We start from the raw sequence: 10,270 nt of genomic DNA on the forward strand, positions 1-10,270 counted from the left end.
CTGCAATGAAGATTCCTTGTTGCTGGTGCGTGAAGGCAAGAGTAGTCATCTGATGGTGGTGTCACTGAAATCAAAACCAAAGTCTCACACCAGTCAGGGGTTTTCTTTGTTGTATTTACACCTTCTTGGCACTCCACGAAAACAGACAAAGAAAACGTGCAGTGCAACTTCTAAATCTCCACCTGGAGAGCTCTGAGAGCAGTAACGGTCCAGGTGAGGTGGCACCGTGGGAAGGGGGTCGCCCAGACAGTTCGGTGTAGTAACGTCAGGGAGTGGAGCACACACGACAAGCGTGGACTTTCAGTCACGCGAGTGAGAGGACTTCAGTGAAAGCAAAAGAGAATTGAGGAGCTAAGGGTCAGAGGCGGAACGTACCAGTAAACAGAATTTGGGTGTGGTGGGTGCGAAAGGGATTCCAAAACCTTAGAGAAGCAGAGCTGTGCAGAGCTCGGAGGCTTCCGGCAGGCACCCGCCCGGCGACCTCCCAGGAAGTGGGAGGTACGAGCAGGCACTACAAGTCCCAGAAGCCCCCGCCCCCTGGAGCCCGCGCGGAGCCGCGCAAAGGCCGCTGGGAGCCGGTCGGAGCCGCCAAGATGTCGCTGCCCAAGAAAAGAAAGCTTGAGTCGGGGGGCGGCGGCGAAGGAGGGGAGGGAACTGAAGAGGAAGATGGCGGAGAGCAGGAGGCGGCTCTGCCGCGACCCCGGAGGGCTAGGAGGGAGCGGGACCAGCTGTACTATGAGTGCTATTCAGACATATCGGTCCACGAGGAGATGATTGCGGACCGTGTCCGGACTGATGCCTACCGCTTGGGCATCCTGCGGAACTGGGCAGGACTGAGGGGCAAGACTGTGCTGGACGTGGGCGCGGGCACCGGCATTCTTAGCATCTTCTGTGTACAGGCCGGGGCCCGGCGCGTGTACGCGGTGGAGGCCAGCGCCATCTGGCAACAGGCCCGGGAGGTGGTGCGGCTCAACGGGCTGGAGGACCGGGTGCACGTCCTGCCGGGGCCGGTGGAGACGGTGGAGCTGCCGGAGCAGGTGGATGCCATCGTGAGCGAATGGATGGGCTACGGACTCTTGCACGAGTCTATGCTGAGCTCTGTGCTCTACGCGCGGACCAAGTGGCTGAAGGAGGGCGGTCTTCTCCTGCCGGCTTCCGCCGAGCTCTTCGTGGCGCCCATCAGCGACCAGATGCTTGAGTTGCGCCTGGGCTTCTGGAGCCAGGTGAAGCAGCTCTACGGTGTGGACATGAGCTGCTTGGAGAGCTTCGCCACGCGCTGCCTTATGGGCCACTCGGAGATCGTGGTGCAGGGTTTGTCCGGCGAGGACGTGCTGGCCCGTCCGCAGTGCTTTGCTCAGCTGGAGCTGGCCCGCACCGGCCTGGAGCAGGAGCTGGAGGCTGGGGTGGGCGGGCGCTTCCGCTTCAGTTGCTATGGCTCAGCGCCCATGCATGGCTTTGCCATCTGGTTCCAGGTGACCTTCCCCGGAGGGGACTCGGAGAAACCCCTGGTGCTGTCCACCTCGCCTTTTCACCCGGTCACGCACTGGAAGCAGGCACTCCTCTACCTGAACGAGCCTGTGCAAGTGGAACAAGATACGGACATTTCCGGAGAGATCACGCTGCTGCCCTCCCGGGATAACCACCGTCTCCTGCGCGTGCTGCTGCGCTACAAAGTGGGAGACCAGGAGGAAAAGACCAAAGACTTTGCCATGGAGGACTGAGGGTTGCCTTTTCTCCCAGCTACCTTCCGAGGCGGCCAGACCTGCGTGGTAGAGGCGGAGGGGGTTGGAGGAGAAAGGGAGATTCCACGTGCAAGTAGGGGGCAATGTCTTCTGTCTCCCTTTTTCCTCATGGCTCCTGGAGAGGTAGAATGACTTCAGTCTCCCTTCGAGGAGATTCTCCTGGCGAAATTTATTTAGAAAGTGAATCCCGATGCCCCCAAGGATGGAAACGGCTTGTTTATTAATGGGCTTCTTTAAGTCTCAAAAGCATGTGGTACCAAGCACTTGTATTTCTATTTCTTTTATTCCCCGGGTAGAAAGCAAACACACTTTAGAAGAAAATTTCAGTTTATGAAGGCTCATGCACATCCCTGACACCTCACACCTAAATCTGAAGCCAGGGAGAGGGTAAAGGGGTTTATAGTTAGATTCCATAAATTTCCAGTAGAACTTAAGTATCTCTCCAGAGCCATATTCTATTATTCTCTAAATTCCCTCCTTCCCTAGGTGCCTCTAGACTTCAGTCTTCCTCGTTGTTTTTTAAATAAACTTCTCATCTGGTAATGAGAGGGAGAAAAGTGAGGAAGCAGTTTGAATAACCCTGTTCTTACACTTACTATCATAGGGTGCTAAAGTTGAACACGTTTCTCCACTGAATAAAATAGGCTATATATAATTGTGCAGCATACCCCCCAAATGTAAAAGGTACATTTAGGAGAAAAACATCTGAAAGTGAAGTAGTATGTTTTTTTTGTTTGTTTTTTTGTTTTTTTTTTTTTTTATTCTTGTCTTTACTATTAAGATTTAACCAAGGAACTTTTTATGTTACATAATAGTTTTGTGTGATTTTTATTAAACCAGCTGATAGAAGGTGTTCTGAACCCAACCCAAGAGTTTGTTCATCATATTGGGTAAATTGTTTAGGCACTCTAAATTAAAGTATTTTCACAGCTAGAGAAGTGCACTCATTTAAACTCATTTAGAGAGATCATGTGATCTGGCCTACTTACATCAAGTGAAATTTCCTTTTTTAGTGGTTTTTTTTTTTCTTCTTCTTCCTTTTAGCTCAGCCAAATGTGAAAGTTGTGAATTTCGGAAAATCATTTGTAATGAAGTGTGAGTCATGTTATCAAATTTATTTCATGGATGTTTCCCTCCTTATCCCTGTGGCAAATAAAACATTGGCATTCTATTTTTATAGATGAAGTAAGAAGTCTTGTGTACTGTGACTTATAATGCTTTTGCCTTTTGAATATTGCCAGTTCTTAAGAAAAGTGTTACAACCCTTCAGAATATAGGTTCAGGGTAATTTATGCTTAATGTATGTTTTCTCTTCATACTGGTAGCTTTTGTATCCTAATAGAAAACAGGTGTGAAAAATTGGTATTTGAAGTGATCCAACTTCGTTTTGTTTACTTTAATGAGTTTTCTCCTTTATTCATTGCATATTAAAAATACCAAAGTATTATAACCAATTTGCTAAAGTTTAGTGTTAACACGAGATCTTCCATTATGAAGGGAAACAAAAAATCAATGACTTTACAAGATCCAAGCAATAACAGTGACTGTTGTCACCATTTTGATAGTTAACAGTCTATATAAATGGTGCAGTCATAGCGAGGTAGCCCTGATTTAAGCTGGAGGTATAAAATAGGTCCTCTTTTTTTTTAGGGTCAACTATATAAGATGAACATTTATTTATTTAGAATTTTAGTGTATGGTTTTGGGTAGATTTCTGATATTTTTTAACTTCCTATAAGAATCCCTTTGCTGTGTGGGCAGACAAAAGCATTCCCCTCAATCACATATTTTTAAAAAATATCTTTTATAACAATGTGCGTATTACAGAGCTCTTGTTATCAGTATAAGCATGCAAAGATAGCACCAGTTAAAACTTAGAGGAACTATAGAAGCAAAAAGTATTTCATATTAGGCAAAGTGAGCTTTAATATTCTTGTTACTATTTCCCAAAAAAAAATGAGTTATAAAAATATAGCTGCTAAAGCAGTGAGTCAAGAGACAGCATAGCATATAGCTAAAAGCTGGACTTAAGCCAGACAGATCCTGATGGAATCTAGGCTCCACCACTAAAACTGTGTGACCTTGGGCAAAATACTTAATCTCTGCGTTTCTCCAGTGCTCTCATGCAAACAGTATAACAATCATACCTGCTCCATAGATATGTAATACATGTAATGCCGGAAATATAGTTAATATGTGTAGTTAATACTGTGAACACATAGTGCCTGGTACACAATAAAATCTCAGTGATTCCTAACTATGGTAATTACAGAAAACTACTATGCAAACCTGAAGCATTTGGCCACGTGTAAAATGTGCTACAGAATAAATATTCAACATTCTGATTTTCTTGCAGGTTTGTTTGGCAGTATCAGCACAGCTGCATATGACTGGACACCAGATGATCCAAACCCTTTGGAGTGACAACACTTCCAGAAGGATGAGAGCATGACATGCTCTAATAAGTGGGCACTGTCCATTATCTGTGTGAGCTGGTACTGATTGCCTGGGTCATTTGGACCACAGGATGAACTGTCAGCCCTAAGGAGGGAAAAACAAAATGAAGTACTACCTGCTTTCTTCAAACATCTTACATTTACTTAGCATTGTGAAACTTTCCAAATATTTACATTAATTCACTGGACCAGTGGACATTTTATTAAGTATACCAGAAAACAGTCATTGTGATAAGCACTTAGGATACAAACCAATAAAACATGCTTTTTGCTTCCAAGTAGGTATGTTCATAGGATAAACCAAAAAGGAAAATACATCAACAATAATGGGCTGCTTGGGATGCTTGGGATGTAGGTGTTAAGAACAGCAGGTAATTTACCTTCACTTTACATACTGGAAAGAAGACTGACACAGATATTGAAGGATTTCCCTAAGGTTATGTAACTAATTCTTGACAGCTGAACACAAGTATCTTAATTCCTATCCCCAACCTCTTAGTTTAAAAAAATTTCAAAGGAATTATATCTCATAGGTCTCAAAGAGCCACCCTTCAAGATCTCAAAATTGACATTACTAGGTACTCATAAAATACACCATGTACCCATTTCCCCAACAGGGATAATCAAGTGTGGCATTCTTTCTGAAGCCCCCAGAACACAATGCTCACTGCAGTAGCAAAGAGAAGTAGATGAACTCTGCCATTTTGGCTATAGGTAGTAGCATTAATAAAACAAGTTTTCACTCATTTAATTTAATAAACAACTATCTAACAATTAAGTCCTATGATAAGCAAATGCTACCCTCAATTGTGATACAATAGGGGAATAAAATTATCTGCATCAGTAGTTTGCATACATTCTTTAGCCTAGAAAGACATTCAACTAAATCTCACCTCTGCTGGAGCAAGGGTGAGAATCTAACCTTAAAATTCCTCCAAAGTGCGAAATTGTTAACTTATCATCACAAAGATTATGAGATCCTCAGAGAAAAATGTGATGGTAAGGAGGAAGATAATTAATGAGACTATATCTCAAAATATTCTATATGCCTGTAGGATAAGACATTTGAAACAAAAAATCTGGACTTCATTAAAAACAAAATTTTAATAAAAAGATATGTCCAGTAACACTGGAATTGTGCTTCTTTGGCAGCTTTGATGATTACTCAACATTATTTCTTAATAATAACTTGGAATAAAGACTGATGAAGATTTCAGTTGATCAAGTAGCTACCTTTTTAACTCTAAAAACAATCACTTATATGGGGTATCTGGATGACTTAGCAGGTTAAGCATCTTTCAGTTGAGGTCATGATCCCAGGGTCCTGGGGTTGAGAGCCCCATGTCAGGCTCCCTGCTCCTCCCTGCTCCGGAAGAAGTCTGCTTCTCCCTCTCTCTCTTCCCTTCCTCCTGCTTGCGCTCTTTTTCTCTTTCTCTCGGTCAAATAGAATCTTTTTAAAAATAAATAAATAAAAATAACTTATAACAGACATTTTAAAATAGAGAGCTGTGAGGAAGGAAAACATTCCTTCTTTCTCCAGGCTGTGCCCTGCATGAAAAAGAAGGTGGGATGGAAGTTAATCCTCCCCATGCTTTTTCAAGTGCTTAACAAGCATTCTTGGGATCACACGATGTACACATTTGTGAAAGTCATATCACATTCTGCAATATTGTGCACAAAAAGTAACAGAAAATTCGTTGGGTGGACAACCAAAACTTTAACCAGGAGTAGGATGAATACCAATAAAAAATAGTGGGAATTTTAAAAAAGATGTTAATTCTAATAAACACTGCAGTAAATAAGACAGCTTGACAAAAGAGCAAAAGGAAGAGTTCCTGAGACAAGGCAAAATGTACAAAAATGGAGTGGAGGTTTAATAAACATTCAAGACCTAGAGGATGTGGCCAATAGTTCCAAGACAAAGAACATAGGGTGTGATACATTTCTTTTTGACTAGTTCCATTCAAGTGGGTCAGTGTACTTTCTGTTCAGTGGCTGTTGCCTGGTAGTATGCATAAACCAACCAATATCCATGTTATGTTCTGAAATTGTTCCTTTATTTATCAATACCATTTGAATTTATTTGTTTACAGAAACATGCATGACACCAGAATGTGCTGTCCTTTTTTCAACTTCCAGAAATTAAAGGAATTCAAAGCTCCACAGCTTTGATTTACAGCTTTGATTTACAGCTTTGATTTACAGCTCTTTCTCTTTAATGCAAATTTTCTTAAAAGGAAAATGGAATGGATATGGGGAGGTTTACAGGTGGCCATAACCATCCTTCAGTATGAATCTACTTATTGTATTATTTTGGTCACCAGAAAAGATCAACAGGAAAGGAGAATAGAAATCCTGACGTGTATAGAGTGAAAGGAAAATAGTTGAGTGTTCAGAAGATGGTTAGATAGTGGAATTGGGGATGGGGGTGTTTCTCCAGAGTCCAAGGGCAACCTAAAAGATATCTTAGGGTCAGCCAAAGAGATACGAAGTTAGTGAGAGAAAACATTAAGTGAAGATTAAAATCCCCATACACACATTTTGCCCACATTTCCAAATCCTTAGGGTAAAATTTTTTCTGAAGTAATGGGCTCAGAACATAACTAAGAGTATTTTGATTGGTTACAAACTACTGCTTATTTTGATATTTGTCCTTAACCTCTCATTTCAGCTTAATTTCTAAACTGTTGTATTTCAGAACTGTTCAGACTGTTCTATTTCAGAACTCCTTAATTCTTTCAAATTTGTGAACAAAGCCTCCAAACTCCATTATCTCAAGCTATGTGCAGTTTAATAATGGGTAGCATGGAATGGGATGACAGTAGATCTTTAAAAACAAACAAACAAACAAGAAACCTCTTGCAGTTTTGCTCTGGATAAAATTATCATATTTAGGAACAAAGTGTAGAATTCTAACTTTAAATTATAAATGGTGGTGGAGAATGGATTAAGATCCACAAATGGTTAAAACATTCATTTTATGCATCCATTGGAATTACATTCTTTACCAGGAATTTCTATAAAAATAACAAACTGCTTATTGTAATGTGAACTTCTCACTCTATTATCATTTATCATCTCGTTAGTTATAAGAATAGGAAACATTTAAATTGTTAAGAATGTACAGTAAAAGACAATTAAAAAGAGAGGATTTGGAAAATCTACAGATTGCACCATCCCTGAATAACTGAGAGTTTACTTTAGTCAGAATAATTAAGGAAAAACATAAAGAGAATGACAGCAATTACAAGGGGGTTTTAATACAAAATAAAATTTGAAACTAACAGGAAATGTGTCGCTTGCAATAAATACAATTTAGTATTAGCTAGCTTTGCTTGAACCCCAGGGGGATTTTATAGAGCCCAGACATTATTATAAAATTGGTTCATATATAAAGTAATTCCATGGTACTAGGCCCAAGAAAAATTGGCTTCAGCATAGCAAGTTCTTAAATAGATAAGAGAAGAGCTGAATTATTCTAAGCAATCAGTTAAGGTTCTTAAAAGTAAAACTAGACCAATAAACGATGTGGTCATTGCACCATTCCCATAATGATGTTACTGAAGACATCAAAATGATACATTGTTCAATGCTAAAATATGTGATATAGTTGTCAGGGAGATACCATTTTTCTTTTTTTGATTCATTATCTGATTTATTTTATACCAGATAATAATGCATGCATAGAGACATACAGTGAAAACAGCATATGCTGAAACTTTATACCAAATGATAATCAAATGCACCAGCTACTACTTCTCAGCATGTAGAATGTTTTCATGCAATAATGGTATATTAATCAAACTGTGCAAAGTCTCATTAAAATCAATGATGTATTAACTTTGTTTACCTCACATCAGTTATACATAATAAAATAATGTTCTTTCATCTAAGGAAAGCTCCATATCTATTATAATTTCACTTAAAGTAAACCCCTCCTTTTGTTAGACATGCCTCAGCATACATAGAGTCCTGATACTTATGTAAAGCATTCTCGTTAATTTTTAAACCATTATTGAGTGCCTAATGTGCTATATGCATTTTAAGTACTTTATCTTACTTACTCTTTGAAATAGCTTTCTGAAGTAGTTCTGTTATCAATCCCATCATACAGATGAGGAAACAAAGGCATGGAGTTTGGTGAATTGCCTAAGACCACATGGAGAAAAAGCGACAGAGCTTGGGACTCATCTCCTAAATTCCCAACATCTAACCTAGTACACTATCCCATCTATGATGCCTGGGCTCTCAGGAGTTAAGATTTTATCTACAGTCACTTAAAATATGTAGGTCATTGTCTTAGGCCAAGATCCCCATAAGCAGACCTTGAGACAAGAATACATAGTAAAGTGTTTATCAAAAAGTGTTCCCAGAAGAAGCCAGAAGGGCAGCTGGGAAGCAGAGTTAGTAAGAGAAGGAGATGAGTCTAGAGTGTGTTATTAAACCAAATCCTAAGAAAGGGAACTTTGGCTCAGTCCTACAGAGATGCTCTGGAGACGGGGCAAATCACATCCCAGAATGTCCCCAGTGATGGAGCAAGATATCTGGGACATTCATACCTTCTCACCTCTCAGACATTGGTTAATGCCTGCCTCTAGGGACATGTAAATTTCTAGGCATGTCCCAGCTCTTCTGGGTGGGCATGGCAGTTTTCACAGCCTAAGGACAGTCCCCCAGCTCAGGATTACCAGTGAAGAAAAGTTAAAAGTACGGGGAGAACAGATATACAAGAAGGATGAAAAGTAATACACAAGGAATAATGGAGCACTAGTAGGATGTGGCTACTATCATAAATATCCTTCCGGAGATTCTTTTACATTCTAAGTAGTTAAGTAGTTACAGACACTCGCTTTTGTTTATGTCCCTTTTTCCTTAGTCTTCTAAAAGCTTCATGAGTAAAAGTATAAATATAATAAATGTGTAGAAAGAAGAAGTTAATCTCCTATTCCCCACAGTTTAGAATGTATCTTTCTATTACATCTTCTTATATACCCATTTATGTAAGTTTTTCTTAAATATGTAGACAATCTCTGTCAAATAAATAAAATCTTTAAAAAATAAAATAAAAAAATAAATATGTAGACATATTATACATGTTACTCTGAAAACTGTTTTGTGGGGGTTAAAATACATACACTAAATGTCCCCTGAAGTCAGTGTATGTATCTATAACTTATTAACAGCAATATGAAAATGTATGGTATACATAATCCATAATTAATCAAATGAATTTTCTATTGATAAACAGTGGTTTGCAATTCTTTACTACTACAAATTTTATTTACCTTTCTCTTTTTCTATTCTCTCACTAGGTAAGCTCAGCTTATCCAGTCCATTACTATAAATTGTATACCATTCATATGCTGATGATTCCTGACATCTCTCCTGCATTTCAGATTCATATGTACAACTTCTTAATTGTCATCAATACTTAGATATAACAGGCATCTCAAACCTAGCATAATCAAACTGGTTTATATAAATAATGTTATGTATATTTAATTATATGCATATTTTTACCATATATGTATATAACCCTAAACAGCATATTTTTAGGTTTTGCTTGTTTTTTCAAAACCAATATATATTTATTAAATATATTTTTTAAATAGCCAGAACTTCAATCCTCTACACAACTCTATCTGTAGTAAAGAGTTTAGATGTTTCTTGAAGACTTGACAATAGCACAAATTATTACATCAGATTCTGATCATGGGTCTATATTGATTGGTTGTTGCATGAGACTACTATGTTTGGTATTGGCATATCAAGAAACACAGGACAAAGTCCTGGGCTGACTGAGTCTTTTTTTTAATTTCTTTTCGGTGTAACAGAATTCGTTGTTTATGCACCACACCCAATGCTCCATGCAATACGTGTCCTCCATAAAACCCACCACCTGGCTCCCCGAACCTCCCACCCTTCACCCTTCAAAATCCTCACGTTGTTTTTCAGTGTCCATAGTCTCTCATGGTTCATCTCCCCTTCCAATTTCCCTCAACTCCCTTCTTCTCTCCATCTCCCCATGTCCTCCATGTTATTTGTTATGCTCCACAAATAAGTGAAACCATA

At 39.6% G+C, this 10,270-nt stretch overlaps 1 protein-coding gene across 1 annotated transcript; it reads left to right on the top strand.

Annotated features, from left to right (window-relative positions):
* Positions 1 to 563: 563 nt before the first annotated feature.
* On the top strand, positions 564 to 2,934 carry PRMT6 (protein arginine methyltransferase 6). The gene has a single exon (XM_044238791.1). It carries the CDS (start codon positions 594 to 596, stop codon positions 1,719 to 1,721), a length of 1,128 nt encoding a protein of 375 aa, XP_044094726.1. The 5' UTR covers positions 564 to 593; the 3' UTR covers positions 1,722 to 2,934.
* The last annotated feature ends 7,336 nt before the right edge of the window (positions 2,935 to 10,270 follow it).

This window comes from Neovison vison, chromosome 2 (assembly GCF_020171115.1).
Source record: "Neovison vison isolate M4711 chromosome 2, ASM_NN_V1, whole genome shotgun sequence".
Taxonomy (NCBI): Eukaryota; Metazoa; Chordata; class Mammalia; order Carnivora; family Mustelidae; genus Neogale; species Neogale vison.

Coding starts and splice junctions, on each gene's coding strand:
- PRMT6 (XM_044238791.1), top strand. CDS start 594: ATGTCGCTGCCCAAGAAAAGAAAGCTTGAGTCGGGGGGCGGCGGCGAA.